Source organism: Pezoporus wallicus, unplaced genomic scaffold, assembly GCF_028554395.1.
Source record: "Pezoporus wallicus isolate ANWC-B61680 ecotype Strahan unplaced genomic scaffold, APGP_CSIRO_Pwel_v1 contig_7011, whole genome shotgun sequence".
Lineage (NCBI taxonomy): Eukaryota > Metazoa > Chordata > Aves > Psittaciformes > Psittacidae > Pezoporus > Pezoporus wallicus.
Window position 1 is genome coordinate 251348 of NW_026638234.1, and position 19236 is coordinate 270583.

General features: G+C 37.8%; 1 protein-coding gene across 2 annotated transcripts in view; it reads left to right on the plus strand.

Moving 5' to 3' along the window:
- HLCS (holocarboxylase synthetase) overlaps positions 1 to 17143 on the plus strand; it is a 119463-nt gene extending 102320 nt beyond the window's left edge. For both annotated transcript variants that reach the window (XM_057410068.1, XM_057410069.1), the window contains exons 7-11: positions 7897 to 7964; positions 8945 to 9105; positions 12175 to 12289; positions 15844 to 16057; positions 16578 to 17143. In XM_057410068.1, the coding sequence (XP_057266051.1) occupies positions 7897 to 7964; positions 8945 to 9105; positions 12175 to 12289; positions 15844 to 16057; positions 16578 to 16746 (727 nt within the window). In that variant the 3' untranslated portion in view covers positions 16747 to 17143. The remainder of the gene's footprint in view (positions 1 to 7896; positions 7965 to 8944; positions 9106 to 12174; positions 12290 to 15843; positions 16058 to 16577) is intronic.
- Positions 17144 to 19236: the final 2093 nt, after the last annotated feature.

Below are 19236 nucleotides of genomic sequence, written 5' to 3' on the forward strand. Positions count from 1 at the left end.
GCAGTACTCCAAGTAGAGTCTCACAAGGGTGGAGTAGAGGAGTAAAATCACCTTACTTGGCCTGCTGGTCACATTTCTTTTGATGTAGCCCATGATACAGTTGGCTTTCTGGGCTGTGAGAGCACACTGCCAGCTCACATCCAGCTTTTCATCCACTAGTACCCCCAAGTCCTTATTCACAGGACTGCTCTCAATCCTGTCATCTTCCAGCCTGTATCAATACTGGGGTTTGCCCCAGCCTAGGTGCAGAACCTTACACTTGGCTTTCTTGAACCTCATGAGTTTCACACAGGCGCACTTCCCAAGTTTGTGTATCTAATGAAGTGTGATGAAATTGCTGTTAAAAGCGACATCACTACAGGCTGCATTGATCTCTGTTTTAAAATTTTTATAACATCTGTATTGTGCCTTGCTTTGGACAAAAGTGGTTAGATCTGGTTTTGATCAATATGCTTTATCTTTTTATTCCACTCCGAAGATTCTATTCTAACATGTTTTGATAAATATGTTTCACTGCATTCCAGTAACCATTCTGCTTCTTAAATCTTGGCATTGGAGTTTACTTTTTAATGAAATCTTTTTTATTTCCATTTGTCCTATGTTAACTTTTCAGTATGCTTCAGGTAGCCTTTTCAAATAAAGGCAATGAATTTAAAAGATTGCTTACTATAGGAAAAAAAATAAATAAATTGTTCAAAACAGTAGAGGTTTTTGCTTTTCAAATTAAAAAAATTGAAACAACTTAAACTTCTAAACTCTCCTCACATCTCCCTTGGAAACTCCCTCTTTTACTATAAGTTTGTGGTCTTGATGATATTCACAGAGAAGGCGATTTACTGAATAAAGAAGTTCTTTAAGTTTTCAGTTTTGGAACATTACCAGTGTGTCTGAACCCAGGTTTCAAATTTTACTGGCATTTTGTTGGCAAACCAATTTTTTGGAGTCCTTTCTTATTTGGGTATGTTTCCTGACACCTTTGGCTGTATGGTACTGTGTTTTAAAATTCTCTTTTTCTTTTTTTTTTTTTTAAGAGGAAAAGCCTATAAACATATACAAAGGACTAATTATAAAATACCTGGTATAAAAATAGAAAGACAAGAAAATTACCAGCTGAAAAATGCAGTGAGCATTAAAAATGAGCATTTAATGGTAGAGTTTTACCCTGTCTGTTCAACATGCCAGATTCTCAAAGCAATTGACAAGCAAAGCATGCACTATTCTGAGGCCATAATACAGCAATTTAGATCAAGTACATGGGTGGTAAGAAAGAGGTGGTTTAGTCTTCCCTTCTATCCTCTGGCCTCTTTTACTGTTGCTTCCCTTTTGCCAACAGCAATGTTCATTTATGTTGAGCCAGATTACAGCATTGATCAAGCTGAAAAGTAACTGCTATGGCTTTGCTGTGCTTACAGTCTTCCTATGTATTGCAGTTCAGTTGAAGCAATACTGTTCTTAGTGCACTGCTCTCAAAGACTAACCAACTAATGGAAGTATATGTAAGTTGCTACCTATGTTATTCCTATTATCAGTAGATTATTCCTTGCTGAAAATGTCATGACTGGTATAGGACAATCTTTTTGTAGTATTTATTGAAGCAAGGTACAAGAAACTAGAAATCCAGAGTTCCAGAACTTTGTTAGTTTTCCACAGGTCTGGGACACTGTAGCACTTCGTCATGATTTAAGCCCAACTGGTAACTCAGCACCACACAGCCGCTTGCTCACTTCTCCCTTTCCCCCCCACCTCTGGTTGGGATAGGGAGGAGAATCAAAAAAATGTAAACTGCATGGGTTGAGATAACAGTTTAATAACTGAATTACAATATAATAATAATAATGATAAGGGAAATAGCAAGGGGAGAGAACATAAAACTAAAAGGGTAAAGGAAAAACCAATAAACCCAAATGATGCACAATGCAATTACTCACCACACACTGACAAATACCCAGCCCGACCTGAGTAACAGTCTGCCCTTCTGGCTAACTCCACCCAGTTTATATACTGGGGATGATGTGCTGTGGTATGGAATACCCCTTTGGCTAGTTTGGGTCAGGTGTCCTGTCTCTTCTTGATCACAACTTCTTGTGCCCCTCCTCACTAGCAGAGCATGAGAGACTGAAAAGTTCTTGATCAGGATAAGTGCTACACAGCAACAACTAAAACATCGGTGTATTATCAACAGTGTTTTCAGACTGAAGCCAAAACACAGCGCTGCACCAGCTACTAGGAATGAAAAAAAATTACAGGTGAAACCAGAACATCCTTCATCCTTCTTCTCCCTGATATAGGACTCTAATATATCTAAGGAATTCTGACAGAATTTGACACTAAATGGTCCTTTCTGTACTAACATTGCTATAAGGAAACCCACTATAAAGTGAAAGAAGCTATGAATTTTTGTAATAGAACAGAAGAGCACATTCATGTAATAGCGTATTCTGGCACATATTTTGCCTGCTGGATATAGGCAAAGTTATAACAGTGCAGAGCAGTAAGATTCCTACAATTTAAATAAGCCTCAGTAGGATTAACAGTTTAGGTGTTGTTCTACATGTCTCAGCTGTGGGAGTCAAACTTGCATGTTGCAACTGGTCGTGTATAAAATACTGAATGGAAAGTAGAAGATGGATAAAATTAAATATTTAGTCCATACAAGAGTATGAAAATTACTTTAGCCTAGGATCTTACTTGGGATAGAGAATGGGATTCCAGTGAGCAACCTTTGAGCTAAATTGCTAATTTAGTAGTTAGTAGCTCATGGCTAGTTTCTGACTGATCTCAACCGAACTTACAGGACAGCTAGGAACACCAAAAATTCCAAGTTTCTTAAATTTCCTGGAGTCAAAGAATCACTCAGATTGGAAGGTATACCCCAACGTCTGTAGTCCAAGCTTCTCCTTTCAAGCAGGATTAGCAATGTATTCAGACCAGCTTGCTCAGGGCTTTTTCAACTCAAATCTTGAAAATCTACAGGGACAGAAATACCTTACAGCCTCTCCAGGTACCCTATTCCAATGCACAGTTATCCTCATAGTTCACTGTTACTCATGAAATCAATTAACATGCATTCCATCTCCTCCTACAGGTCATTGGCAGAGAAATTAAGATAGTAATCGATAGGTCTCAGGATAAATTCCAGAGGAACTGCAGTTGTATCCAGCCTACAGGTAGATTACAAACCATTACTTTTCAAGCACAGAATCCAGTCACATTTTTACTGATTTGGTACTGCATTCATCTAGACCACGGTGGCCAAACTTGGATACAAGGGTGTTGTGAAAGATTGTCTAGAACATGGTTGAAACATTTGCCCTTCTCCATTCATCTGGGACTTAACTCTGATCTCCATGACCACAATGATAGAAGACAGCATTGCTGTGCCATCAGCCAGCACTCTCAGGTGCACCCCATCTGCTTTTATGGACTTGTGTGAGTTAAGATTTCACAAGAGTTTTATGAAATCAGTCCTTTTCTACTCTTGGTATTTTCTCCTTGAACTCTGTCAGTACGTGTAAAGGCCTGGGAGACCTTGTTGTTGAAGACTGGGGTAAAGAATGCATTGAGTAACTCAGTGTTATAAGTGTCCATTGTGCTTTTGCCTTAGTCAGTTGCAAACCCACATTTTCCTTGTTTATTATTATCATATAGCAACAGACATTCTTGTTGCTGTGTTTCTTGCTGATCTCTACTGTAGTTCAGCTTCAGCTTTCCTAACATCATCCTTGCTTGCCTGGACAATGTTTCTGCTGCTTTTTTTGTTGTTTTTTTGGTAGCATTTCTCCTTGCTTCCATCTCTTTTGAACATTTGTTCTACAGTCATGAATTCCCTTTTTAGCCAAACCAAAGTCCTTGTTCATCTGCTTATTTTCCTCGGTATTGTGATGGACTGCTATCTTGTCTGTGGGAGACTGTCCTTAAAGATGAGGTCTGTTCAGCTTGCTTGTCCTTCAGAGCTGCCTCACATAAGATGCCATCTATCAGGTCCCTGAATAAACTGAATTCTGCTCTTGCAAAATCCAGGGTTTGCACTGTGTTACTTGCCTTTTTCATTCTTCTCAAGATCCGGAACGGAATTTGTTCACAGTTGGTACGGCCAAAGCTGTCATAGAATATTGCCTCCCCAGTCAGCTCTCCCTTATTTGTAGCAGATCAAGTTGATCACTCAAACTGATTATCTGATATTTGTGTTAAGAGCTTGTCCTTAGCATCCTCCACAAGTCAGCTGGATTGTTTGCATCCCACTTCTTTTGCCCTTTAGCAGATATTGGGACATGGGAGTCTCTCCTTAGGAATCAGCATCTGTGATCTGCAGATGTCCTCTGCAGTTGTCCAAAACGACTACTTCCACTTCTGATTAAGTGGAATGTTACAGACTCCCACCGTGATGTCATTCTTGGTGGCTTCTCCTCTGATCATAGCCCCCAGCTCTCAGTGAGTCTACTGCCCGTTTTACAGAAGACTTCAGTATCTTTGAGCTCCTTTAGGTATTTGTGTTCTTATGAATACAGGCTACCAAGTAGGAGAGAGAGACACAGATCAGTGCTGCTAGCAAGGAGTTCTTAGCTACCTATTCTGCTTGGCCAGCACACCCTCTGGGAGGTCATTCAGCACACAGAGCTTGGAATCAAGACATAGCATCATGTAGTTGAGGGGTATGAAAAGGAGATGAAGGAGAATGGAAGAGAGTTTAGGAGAAATAGTAGGCAAACTGCTTGTTTTGAAATTGGACATAATGGACAGAAACAGTATATATAAAGTGGTAAAGCAAGTGTTCAGGGCACCTTTTTGTTCAAAATAATACAAGAAACTGGTCAAAAGGCGTATTTCTTACCATTTGACTAAAAATTCTAAGGGCTTTTTTATGTTGCTTTTATAATACTCTATAAACAAGCTATTTCAGAGTGAGATTTTCAGATGAGGAACTTGAAGTAAAGGGATAAATCTGTTAATAACTTACTCTCTTGTGCCCAGGTATTTTAACATCTGGAATGCAATGCTGCCTGTTGTAATACCTCTGCAATACTGTAACACAGCAGGATGCATTAATGAGAGTTTCAGTCTTAAACTCACAAAATCAGTGAAATTTATAGTTGTCAGGCCTTTAATATTATTCAAGCATAGTTTTTGTGGTTTCAATTCCTATTTTACGTTCATGTAGGAAGAAAAGTCATTGTGGTGACTAGCCATGAAGACAGAGTCCTCCTTAGACTTGAAATTTCTATAAAACAATTAAGTATTGTTTATTACTCTTGACAGCATTCATAGTATGCACTACAGGGCAGAGGAAGGACATTTGTATGAAAAACTGTGCAAGAATCTCTCTCAGTATTTTGGCTGCTTTAATATTCATGAATACCACAAATGCCTTGCTCACGTTTTGGAAAAAACCACAAAAATGTTCAAAGCAGAAATTTATTTTTTTTTTTATAAAACTGCATGAAATTCTGTTGTCATCTTCTACAGTCATGTAGATGCCATCTGATATTCTTCCTGATGTGTAAATTTGTCTTGGGACGTTTCATGTTCCCTTACTCTCGTATCTAGTGTGGTCTTTTGACTTATACGTACAGCAAGTTGGTTAAAGAGCCCAAAAAAGAACAGAGAATTTCTTGAAGGAAAAAATTTTGTGGGGGAAACGTGGTGAGCACTATGATTAAGTCACTCTGCAGAAAAATTAAATTGTTAAATCTGCAGCTGATTAAGTTGAAAGCAAAGAAGGGAAGTCGATATATAAAAAAGTGCACGTACAGTTACTCTTTCTGGTAAGGGAAATCCGAGTTGTTTCTCCCAGAAAAAAAAACTAACAAGCACACACAATTTACAAAGCTCTGAAGTTGGGAGGTTGGAGGGGGGGCAGTTGTGTGAGGGTTTTTATCATCATAGTCTTCATGGTAATTCCAGCACAATCTCAGGAAGCAGTAAAAATAAATCTATGTGTCTCTTACTGTATCAGTCTGGATATTTACTTCCCCATGTTGTGTCCATTAAAGAATTTCTTCCTGGCCCTTAAAAGTCTCTGCATTTAATATGTTGTTACCTGCTGCCAAGCCTCTAATAGTTACATTCATATGTTCTGTTAATCATATCTCTTTGTTCTACAAGCCTGAGTTTTGGATTCATAATTAACTTCTTTTTCCTGCTGTGATTGCTTTCATCCCATCATGGCAGCACATGACTTTTTTTTTTTTAACCTATTAAAAAACATATCTGTAAATGGAGAAGTAACAGAAACCAGTGTAATCTCTTTCTAACTGTACTTCCAAATTTAAATTAGATTTTCTTGTTACAAAACCATGAACTTGGTGTTGTAACTGAAATCACACTGTTCCCAGAAGACAGGGCTGAAGCCTCATGAGCTGCGGAGGATTTTCGTCAGGTGGCAGCATAGGAGGAGGTATATTTTTAATGTTAAAGGTTGGAGGTAGATAGGTGAGCCTGGTATCAGTGTGTAATCTGTAGGGTCCAAAGGAAAGACTTATTGAGCTGTATTTCACGTTAACTGGAAGGGGACTGGCAAAGAGATCTGACTGTTGCTCTTTGACAACATCTCGCTGATTGAGGAGTAGTAGTGTGGGAAAACGTTGTGGAGTCTGTGACAGCTTCTGCCAGTTTAGGTTCAATTATTTCTAATTAGCAAAGGCATTTGTGGTCCAGAATTTGCTTGGCTCCTCCAATAACCTCCCGTTCTGATCCTCATGAAAACAAGTCAGCCTTTTAAAAGATATTATGAAACCTTAAGGATCCTTCTTACATTTTGCTACTAATACAGTCCCAAGACGCCCTGGTTTTTGACCCAGGAAGCTTAGAGGTGGATAGTTACTTAGTCTGTAGCTTGCATATAGATGTGTGCCTGTGGGCAGCAGGGGGACACTTCCGCTTGCAGCTGGTCCTTGCTGCCTAGGGTTACTTGCTTGATTGTAGAACTTGAAACACCTTTCATACGTATCTGAAATTCAGAGGAAATAATTTTGAACTCTTTGCAGACTTGGACTGCACTTATCTGCAAGACAAGATTGCTTTTATATGAATGAACAATGTCGTATTTGTGCCATGTTAGAAGCAGACTTTTAGGCTATGCATCACTTTCTGGGTTTATGTTGCTAGCAACATCTTGAATATGTTTTATCTCTTAAATAACTCTTCCTGAAAGTGGAAGAGGATCTCAGTATGGTTCAAATCTGTTTTAAAGTGGCTTGAATGAAGTTCTCACAGTAGATTTTTTTTCTTCTTTTTTTTCAAGTCTAGCATTGACTCATTTGGTGGTGTTAAAGTGCACTTTCTACTTATCCCCAGAGGAAAGTTAGTATTCTTTCAAGTGAAACTATTTTAAAAGCAGAACACAAGCCTAAAATAAGCCAGTGTTCTCTAGAGTTCTCAGAAGGTGTAGATTTATTTACTGTAGTTAAATCATAATTAGTTCTCAGGGGATAGTGTATCTTTTAAACTGCTTTATTGCCACCATATTGGTTTTCTAAATAATCAGAAACTGCTGCTCTTATATTCTGTAGTATGAACAAAAATTTGCTGTAAGTAGAAACAAATGTCTAGAATTGCTAGTTGTCACTTACTGAAGATGGTGACGCGCAAAAAATAAGCACTTCAAGAAAATGTAAAGAAATACAAAACGTATGTTATCAGAAAGCACCTTAAATAACCTATGGCTATAACTTTTTCCAACGTAATAGATATAGTAGTGTTTTACATTATCATTGTTCAGTTAATCTTTTTTTAATATTCTAATGCTTTTTGGTCAAGAATAAATGTTAACTGAAAATGGATAAATGGTAGTGCAGTGTTAACATAAAATATTACCTGATATTTAAGCCTAGATTTTCATGAATGTAGCTTAGTGTTTCAGCTGATAAGCATGGGGCTTTTTTTTTTCCTAATTGGCAGGTTAATGTTCGAGTTGCCTGAAGAGATGGGTTTAATAGCTATTGCTGTTCGCCAAACACAAGGGAAAGGTAAGTAAGTTTCCTTCTAGTGCTAATAAATGTGTATTAAATATATAAGATATGACATTTTAATGTCACCAAGTCTTAAAGATACATTGTGAGTATTTTTGACAATATAAACTACAGAATAATGTCCTCTTCTCTTCCCACTTGAACTGTGGGTTCAGACTCAAAATGTAAGTTAGTAGAGACCAAAGTAAACATTTTCAGGATGTTTGGTGGCTTTTGCAGAAATGATTTAATGGTCTTCAAGTTTCTGCCAAAAAGTCTCCCCAGTCATGGAAACTGCTGTCACTACATTTAGTGTAATACAAGTCAGGCTTCCAAATCAGAACTCCTTTTTGGCTTAACTGGAGCAAGACTGGGTCTTGACTTGCTCTGAGGTAGAGGCTCCTGGAGTCTGCAGGATTTGCCTGAACTGTCATGTGGGCTTTTACAGTCTTTCACAAGTTCTGTCCCTTTCCCAGGAGGGTTCTCACACTGATTTAGAAGCAATACTTATTTTATTAGATGAACCAGCATCCAGCCTAACAAGCTCTTTGGAGCATAGAGCTACATGAAGGTGTTTACCTGGCTTTTGGTACTAGCTTGGGTCAAGTTGATTCACACTATAGACAGATTTCTAGCTACACATAGAGCATCTTCACAAACACTTCTGCAGATAACAAAGCAAGATTTTTTGAAATGTGTATGTTGCAAGATACCAGGAAAATCCAGGAAGCCAGTCATTTGGGACATTCTAGGAATTTGAGTAGCAGCATACACATTAAACAACCTGCTGTTTTTTTGAGGAGGAAGGTTTGCATGTTAACCATTTTTCTTTAAACATTAGTTTTGAAACCCCATTACAGGACTTTTGCTAGGTTCTTGGATGGATACTATTAAGTCTGTCACTTTTCTGGTTGTCTACACAGCGATTAACACAGTGACCTTTTTTATAAATATTTTTTTTTTGAGTTGAAGTTGATTTTTTTCCTCTCCCTTCCCAGGTCGTGGTGGAAATGTTTGGCTCAGTCCTGTGGGCTGTGCACTATCCACTTTGCATATCACCATTCCTCTACATTCCAACCTGGGCCAGAGAATTTCTTTTATTCAACACCTGGTGTCCTTGGCAGTAGTAGAGTCAGTTAGATCAATACCAGGATACGAGGTATGTCATTCTAATTTATCTCAAAATTCCTATTTCCATTTTCATTAAAATCATATTTTAAACATGTCTTATGTGTAGAATGACTGAATGCATAATATCGTTTTTCAGCACTAATATAGTGGTAAACTTAGCCTTCATACATGCTTGATTATTTATGTGTTTTAGGAAATCTAGTATATATATGATGAATACTGTCTTTTACTGAGCTGATTAAGTATACTGCACTCATTTCACTCAGTCTTATGAAACTTAAGACTCAGTCTTCCGCAGTAAAGAAAATGTCAGTGTTGTTTGTTGAACAATTGAGTTAATTTGTTTTGATTTTGAAGGAGTTTGGGAAGAAGGAGAAGGGGAAAATGGATAAAACTGACAAATCCTTTTCTTTTTTTTTTTTTTTTTTGTTGGTGCTGTTTCAGTGGTCACTTTATCCCTTTTAAAGGATTTTTCCAACCCTTGTTTAAGGTTGAAAACTGATTTCTAAAGCAAGAACTTAGGAGTATTGCTCTCAGGAGGGAATCAAGTGTCCTGTCATCAGTATTAAAATGAAGAAGCAGTCTTCTTCATCACCTCATATATCTCCTTTTTAATGTTACCATTTCCTAATATTTGCTAACTATAAAACTTTGGTATTTTACAGAAGTAGTTAACTAAAGCATATGTTTCCTATATTACAGAAAATCAATGACTTATACACATTTACACATGAACTTTATTATAGTGGCACCCAGTAGCTTTGCTGTAGTTTAGAGTCTGTCAGCCTTTCTATTAAAACCTTCTAACTTGAGTGCTTCATAACTTGACTATAAAAACAAAATGCTTCAGGCAAAAATTTGCAATATAAAATATTTGGCTACAGTGAATAATTTAACCATTTAAAAATAGAAAGGCAAGATTTAGTTTTATAAAATATAAGTCTGACTGAGGAAGGAGTTAATTTATGAATGGAGGTGATTTTGCTTCTGTACACCTACCCTGGTATACTGTGGCATTTTTTGTTTTATTCCATTCAAGAGAAAAAGGGTTAGAGGTTTAGACTGAAGTACTATATATTAATATAAAAATAGTGTGTACCAATAAAACATATACTGTACATAGCACATGTACAATACATAGCTCACTTTGACCAAGACCAAGCTAGTAAATATCTTTGATAGTACATCTACCCTAGACAGTGAGTGAAACCAGTGTTAAGGGTCTGGACTCAAACATGTTAAAGCAAGGAAATGCAAAGATTTATTGGGAATTCAATGCTTAAATTTTCCCTTTTGACTTAGGTAATGCAGGGCTTTTCTTTATGTCGCATGACCACCCATACCATGCAGACTACAGTAGCTGCAAACAATGAGCTAATCTATAGGTGAGATTGCATTCTCTCTCCAAATTTCCATGCCTTTGTGGGTGCATGTCAGAATCTTAATAATATTTTAGCACACTAAAGTTGTTCGCTATGCTCAAAGTCCATTTCAGGATTTCTGTTAAAAATACTGAAACACCTGTGTCTCAGTCATCTTTTTTAGGCTTGCCACAAATGTTGACTGTACTAAACAGGCAGCAACTGAGGCCTTTGTTCTGGTTCCTCATGTTAAAAATCTGACCACTCAGTTGGAAGTTTTACTGTCAGATGTTAGTGCTAAAAATGCAAATGGGTTTTATATCAATAGAATGCTTTGCTTTCCCATTCTGAGAATCATAGAATCATAGAATCACAGAATAGTTAGGGTTGGAAAGGACCTCTCTCTAGTAAGTAAAGATAATAATGTGATCCATTTCCAGCATATTTTGTGACACCCATTGTTTCTTTGACACACAGATAGTTATGCAGTACCTTGCAACTCTATTTTGTGGCAAAGTTTCTGCTTTATGGTTTACACTGTGAGAATAGCCAGTTGACTTGCTTGCTGTCACTTCACTTGCAGAGCTAGCATCTGGTTTTCTTACAGGTGTAAGTTTTCCTTAAGTAAGACCTACTGAATAGCCCTTCGGAAGATCTCTTAACACTGATAATACTGTTTAACTATGTCATACTTTGCGTTTCTCAAGAGTCTTCTATAAATCTTTTCCCAGTGCGAAGTCATTTTCCATAATGAATATGAATTGGTGATACTCTCTCTTAGAATGCTTTGATAGCAAAATCAGGTAGTATTTCCTGTCAATGTATGTGTAATGGACTCCCCTCTGGCCTTTTAAATCTGTCAGGAAAGTAGACATGGGCCCAGGTGCAGTTTTCACACATCCTGTAAAGGGATTTCATAATCTACGATAGGAGGGAATGCAGCTCTTGTAGTCCTGGAGCACCTCCCATAATTTGCCTCCGGGGATACAGTCATATGCAGTTTTTCAAACTGCAGGAAGCACATTTGCTTTCTTTTTGTATTTAAGTAGCCGGTGCAAAGTTCAGTTCAGTTCTGTGGTTTCAACAAAAACTTCTCTATTGCACTGGAACGGTGTCACACAACACAGTTTGTGTTTCCAGCTCCAGGGTGTTGCTTGAGCATAGCTGCTGAAAGCGTGAATATGTTTAGGACGTTACTGAAGTATTTACATAGTTGTGAACTGGAATTTCTCCTTTCTGAAATTCAGGATGTCACTGTCTCCTTGTCTGGTTTCTGCAAGGATTCTCAAATACCATGTTGATGTTATTGTAGGCTTACCCTGGTTGTTTGTCATCAGTGAGCCACAGTGGCTGCCAGTTTGCATCCTTCTTGAACAGATATTGAAGGAAATGAACTCTATAGAACCTCACAATTTTGAGACTTAAAATCTCTGGTATTCTTAGAGCCCCTTTTGCTTGCTCTAAGCCTTTTTATTTTATTTATTTATTTATTTAAGAAACAGATACTTTTATCTGACAGTTGAAAACCTCCTTAGTAAACCACGTAACCATGTTACTGTGTTTTTTTCAGTAGCATCTGTGAAGCACTTAATTAGGAAGGGCAGTTGGCAGTATCACATTTTGTGTGAGAGAGAATTGCAGAAATTATAGAATCTGGAGTGATGAATGACCTGTGTTCTTATAATAAGTATCAGAGGGCAAAGTGTCCCTAAATGTATGTTTTTTTGTTTCTTTAGGATATTGATCTGCGAGTAAAATGGCCGAATGACATCTACTACAGCGATCTTATTAAGCTTGGTGGAGTTCTGGTAAACTCTACACTTATTGAAACAACATTTCATATACTTATTGGTAAATGCCTATTTTCAATCTTTGCTGGTTTGTTTTGTTTTTTTTGAAGAAATTTGTTGTTAATGTCTTTATGAGTTCAAACAATAAGGACAAGAACATACAATGACAGCAGCCATAAGGAAGTAAAGGACAGTATTAAATCAGAAGGAAGCACAAAAAGTAAATGTTTTTCATTCTTCTTAATTCTGTATGCATTACAAGAAAAACATGAATGCAGACATCTGGGCTGATGTAGTGGAGTTCAGAGAAAGAGCATTTCAAGAGAGAAAATGTCCTCCTTGATCTATTGCAAAACTAGAATATTGAATGCTGAAAAAATGTATCCATTTTTATCAATTTTCTTTCTTCTTTTTTCTTTTGCAACATGACAAATAGAGAACATGCCATTTAAATCAGGAGAAAAAGAGCTACTTATATATAATCCTTTCATTTCTCCTTTAAAAAGCAATTCATGACTTATTCCTGTTGATATCTTTCAAGAAACTGGAATATTGCTAGTGAAGCAGCAGTGAAGTAATGATTCCATTAATTAACCACTTTCTTTAGTTCTCTCTAAAAGTATTTGGGAAGCCTGGGTCAGAAAGCAAAGAGCGACAACCAGTCTACCTGGAAAGCTGGTTCCAAAAAGGTAGCACAATTTCAGAAAGACTGTACCTGTATTTTCCAGCACGTCTCAGTGCTATAACGGGGGAAAACATTTAGGTACACAAATAAGTATTGAGATGTTTTTATCATTTCAAGTCTGATAATCATCCTGCTATTTGTTAAGGAATTTTTATCCCTAACCAGCAGCAGCACTAATCTGTCAGACAGGCTTAGAAACCTGCCAGCAGAGCTCTAAGTTCTGGTTCCAAAAACAGTTCTCTCTGCTGTGTTTAAAAAATTATATGACAGTTACCTAGCAAGTCATAAAGGTTAAAGAAGATGATAATATTTGGTTTATATTTGAATGTAGCACAGGAGATAGGTAAAATATCTTGCAAAGAGAGTGTGGCCATGATACCTCCTTCTGTGAAACATGCCCAGCCATTAAATTTTCAGTTCAATTTTTATATCCTCAGTCTGTAAATAATCTACATGTACAGAATGGAAGTCTCACTGTGACACTTAAAAAGTCTCTCTGTGCCCTGTCAACCATTTACTGCTTCAGTAAGTTTTTCCAGAGCCTGTTCTGGTTAACACAAGAAAAGCAAAAAAGGCTTCAAAAATAGTTCACCTTTTCAAATATCTCTTTGCACAATACATATTTGTTTTACCTTGTGTTTCTTACCCGAAACACCAAAACATTCAAATTCAGGAAACTTTCTGTATGCATTACCTATGATGTCCATAGGAGTCATCTTGGTGGTGATAGGTCTGAGTATATACAAAGATGTACATTTTTATCAACATTCTTTCACCTGAAGCGTCTAACATTGAAACTTATTTGCCACTTCAAGTCAAGGATCTTTGCATCATTTCAGTGATCTATGTCACTGAGAGTAGTAGGACTGACTCATAACTTCCTGTATTAGTAGTAGCAATGAGATCAAACTTTCACAGCAGGAAAGGTAAGCCAGATGCATCATCCCCTTTCTACAGCCATGCAGATTCCTTACCTAGACATCACTGTTGACATGACACTCATGAAGAGTATCCCGTATGTGAGTGTAATGAAAAGCAAAGATCATCTACATGGCTTCACTGCTCTGAGAAGTACCTCAGGAAAATAAGGTGAAAGACAAACCTGCCTTTTCACCTGTGCCATGTGTTCAAGGCTTCATAGATGACAGAGTTCATGTTCATACTTTTAAACATGGTGATTTTTTTTTAAATAGAGCCTTTGTTTTGTTTTGGGTTTTGTGGTTTTTTGTTTGGTGGGTTGATTTTGTTTTTTTAAGAACTTAGTTGTTGCAGGCCTTTTGGAAGAAGAGTTCTGCAGAAGAATATACCGTGTTAATGTAAGGGCCAGACTTGGAACAGACATCAGTAGCCAAACACAAGTGGAATGCAAGGGACAGCCAATGCGCTTGACCTGCAAAAGCTCTGTCTGCCTGTATGCAGCTAAGGCATATCCAAACAGTGCACAGCTGCTGAAGGCAGGACTAGCTCTAGAACTGGAAGATGTGTTAGCCACATCAGCACACTGCAAGATCAGTGCTAAATGTTTCTTTTTCAGTCTTCTCACAGTCTTCTCTTTTTCAGTCTCACATGGGCAGAGATGCCCTAAGAGTCCTAAGCAACTGATATTTTTCAAATTAACTGGCTAAATTTTTGCAATGGTGTTTATCCCCAGATACATCTGCCTCAGCTGAGCTCATCGTCTCAATATGTCTCTCATGTCTGCTTCAATTTTTGGATTGCTAACTAGTGATCTTCATATATACAAGACTGAGTGCCCTGAGCCTGCATTTGGACTCCAAGGCCCCGTTACGCACTGTGACATCTTGATGGCCACCGCCACTCTCTCTTCACTTGTACTGTATCTGAGTGTAAACAGCTGAGTTGTTTCTTTGCTGGCATGACACATTTTATCTTCCAGTTCATTTTTCTTTCTTTTGTGTCTTTACAATAATACATTTCACCTCATTTCCATAGGATCGATGGTGCTGGTATCACTGTGACTTTCTTTGCATTCATTCTTCAACTAGTTAAAAGTCAAAAAACCCTTTTCACTGAAGAGATCCTTCTAGATTAGTCTCATAAATAGCAGATTTACAGAACTGTGCCTCTGGACCTTCTTGCAGATGTAAGTGTATCATGTCTAAACCTGATTGACAGAGAGGAGTTTTATCCCAAATGTGTGAGGAAAGAAAAATCCAAATTATTAGGAGAAAAAAATAAACAGGTAATACAATATATTTCTTTACATCCCTCAAAGCGTGTTTCAGCCGGCTGCAAAAAAGGCCCCGAGAGCCATATTTAAATAAAAAAGGCATTCTGCCAACATTATTCTAGCTGGAGAAATTCAGTGAGAGACTTAAGGCTTCTAAAGGATATGCTGTGATGATAGATTAAGCAAACTGGAGTCTTACACGGCAAAGTTAGATCTTCTGAGCTTTTCAGAGCAAGCCAAACGAGGCTTATCAGCAGAGTAAAAAGGCTTAATTTTCAGAAAATGCAATCAGCTGACTGTAGTAAGCAGAAAGGTCTCTTAATTAAATTTTAGAATGAAAGATAAAAGTCTGTCTTAGAGTATGATCAATGATTTACTCTCAATTAGCTAATGACCTGTCAGGTTCCAGGGAGTAAAAACATTTCTCACTTTGATGTTATTGTCACCTGCGTGCAAATTACCACTTACCGTCTTCCTAACCCTCATTGGTAGGATGGTTGTTGAAAGACTGCACTGGATTTGCTTCTACAATTCTGAGGAGGCATTTTAAGGGCAAAGAACAAGTAAAATCTGGATTTCCCAGCAGTAAGATTTAAAGGTATAAAAGACTGAAGAAAAAGAGCTACTGGGAGCATCCTTAGAGACAGTTGTATCAAGTAGTTGAATAAAGTATTGACTTTCTGGCGGTAACAAAGTACTAGTATTTACAGATCCTGTCTTTTTGGTTTGTCTTCTTCAGGCTTTGGATTTAATGTGAATAACAGTAACCCCACAATATGCGTCAATGATCTCATCACAAAATTTAATAAGGAAGAAGGGAAAAATCTGAAGCCTTTAACTGCAGACTGTCTTATTGCAAGAACTGTAACTGTGCTAGAGAGGCTTATAGATATTTTTCAGGAGAAAGGGCCCAATGGAGTTCTTCCCTGTTATTACAAGTACTGGGTACACAGGTATGTATAATGTTCTTTTTGAACGTTCCGCTAAGGATATCTTGTCTTTTTCTTCTTTTGTCACTAGATTGCCTTCAATACTAATGATTGGTAGTTAAAATATACTCCCAAGTAGGATTTCTCCTAGATTTCTCCAAGTAGTATTTCCCCTTTTTTAAGGGAGAATAAAAATAGCACATTGTAAAATCAATTGGCTAACTCAAGTTAAAAAATTATTCTAGGTATTTTACTCATATCATCTCAAAACAAAGCGAATTGGGAATGATTTTTAAGCTAGTGGTGAACTGCTGTATTCATGTCTTTTATTAAAAAAAAAAATTGCTCTTAGATTTACTCCAACTCTGTTAATTCCATGGAAAGAAATCAAGGAGCAAAATGCTGCTGAAAATCATTCTTTGTAAAGAGCCAGTGGAGTGGGAAATAAAAACATTCTGCTAGACATTAGTCCTCTAAGCTATTTTTAATTGTTTGTGCAGTGTCCACCAATTAATCTCTAACTGTCTGGTTCTCTTGTTTGCAGTGGTAAGAAAGTCCGTCTCCACAATGAGGAGGGCCCGATTGCATGGATAGTTGGGATAGATGATTATGGATTCCTTCAAGTTCATGAAGAAGGCAAGGATGTGGAGTCTGTGCACCCCAATGGCAACTCTTTTGACATGCTGAGAAACCTCATAGTCCCAAACCGTTAATAGCCCTCTGAGCTCCCACTGCAAAGGGAGGCTTTTTTGTATTTGGCACCAAGCAGCTAAACTTAAAGGTGGGAAGGGTAGCCAATAGCTTGGGTTTTTTTCCTTCTGATTTTCTGATATCTTTGTTTTTTGACATGGAAACTTCAACAGTTAAGAAGAGCTAATTATCTCACTGCTGAAGGCCTTTATTCTTTTGAAAAACATCTATGTTGCCATTCTTTGTAAGCATCTATTCTTTAAAAGGAGCCTCATTGCAAAGGAATACTTTGCAATGAACAGACCTTTCCTTTCATTTGCACTCTGCATTTGCAAAACTGAAGTGGCTAAATATTCCTTTTTTGTGTCTCTGTGGTTTTATTGTACTTTAGCACAATACAATACAACCTTTACATTTTTACTATGTTTTTTAAACTAAGTTCTGGTTTATGCATTGCCTGCCTTGGAAACAGCTAGGAGAGCTCATCATATATTTCTGAATTACCGGGATTACCACTGTGTTCAACTTCAGGTCTAAGTGTAAAGTCTTGCTGATTTGATTCTTCTCCATGTGGGCCTGCACAGCGTTTTACCATCCTGTGCTTTCGTCTCAGGTCTGCAACTCTCTCATGGCTGCCTTGAGTTTTTGGAGAGTTTTCCATCAGCACTTAAGAACTGTGTGTGCTTATCCAAATTATTTGTATTTTGCTTTTCTTAGTGAATTTGATTTAAATAGATAATCTCATATGAGATTTGAATCAGAGTCCTTTGAATCAGAGTCTTCCAAGAGGCCTTAGCCCCCTTAAGAATAGCCCACTGGAGTATTGTATCACCTAGTTGCAACCTTCTTATCCAGGTTATTGTAGAATCCCATGTCAGGAGAGGGAAGTTCTACTCAGTAGTTTAGAATTTAATAATGATTCTGTTCTAATAGCAATGAAGTTAAGCTAATAAATAAAAAAAAATACTCAGCTCTTAACATGCCTGCCATAAACAAGTACTACAGTAAAGAGAAAACCTGCAGTTAATCTGTGCCCAATTATCTTTCATTGTTTCTTTTGTCAACCTCTTTCCCAAGGCAGAGCATCTGGTTTTGCTGCTAATCATTAAAACCAAGAGTTTTAACACCTGCTGATCTGAAAGCAGCTCCCTTTGGGGGCTGGCTGCACAGTTGCAGGTTAGGTGTAACAGCTTAGTCATGACTGGAAGTCATCGTGAAGCAGGCATGTGGGAGCTTCTGCATGATGGCAGCTTGTCGGTTTTTTCTCCCAGGCAAGGCGAATTTGCCCCAGGAGGCTTGGCCACCACAGCACTTCAAACAGCACTCTGCAAATGAAAAGTTTGTCGTAAGCGTGATGTGGCCAGCCTCATTTCCTCAAGTAGGCAGCATTGCTTATTATGTTACCTTGTCCCTACTGAAGGTGGATCAGCCAAATTAGTTTCCACAAAGGACTTCTGTCTGCTAGCCAGAAATGGGGTTTTTAGGTTAAAGTTCACCTCATAAACAATCTGAACATGCTAGTAGATTGTTTCAGTTACAAAGTCAAGAAAAGTTGTAAAACAAGGAAACTAGTCTGTAACGGTAATTTAGAGAAATCCTCACATATTAGGGCTTAGGTGGCTTGGCAGCAAGTGCTGGAAATTAAGTTGTCCCTATTACATTTAGAATTTTATGCTCCATATCACAGGAGATTTGTCTGTATGCTGGGTTGTCCGTACCCTGCTGTTTTGTTTCCCTCCATGATCCTTATCATATGAGACAGCATACCGATATTTCATAGAACTGGACAGTGGAGTGCAGACAGCTGTTAATGGACAGAGTTGAAATGATACACGTGAACACCAGTTTTTAGTTTTTCCCACCAGATGATTTCTGGATTTTGCTTTGGGCTGTTAATTTTTGGCAGAATTAAATCCTAATACCTATTATAATAAAATGAAAGTTGAGTTTGGTTAATAAAGTTTAAATAAAATGGAGAAATCATTTCTATGTACCTATATAAAAAGGGCGGGGGTGGGGGGTGTACACTTACACCTTGTGCATCTTCACTTCTTTTCTGCTTTTCTTTCAAGCAGTATATAAGCAATGTGCTGCTGCAGGTTGCTATGGAAAGCATAGCCCTGGTACTGTTTTGCCAACCACAGAGCTCTACAAAATTTTAGATCTGTACCTCCATCCGATACGTGTAGCTAAAACAATCTCTGCTTCAGTACTGTATGGTGTGCCTGAAGGAAACACCTTTAAGTTTGCTCATGTTCCAGATAGACTGATGGGTGCCTGTAGAGATATCTTTAAATGACCAGGTCATACATCAGGTTTCGATGTATGACCTAGTTATAATGATGTGTGACCTTTAATTTTTTTCCTTAAAACACACTTTCCCTTTGTGAGGAACAAGTACTGTAAGGGAATGATGGGGAAGGATGGTATAACATGTTTGTGTGTGAAGTATGGGGTGGACCTGCAAACCTTTGCTCAGTTGCACCACCGCAGTGTCTGAGCATCAGGCAGAT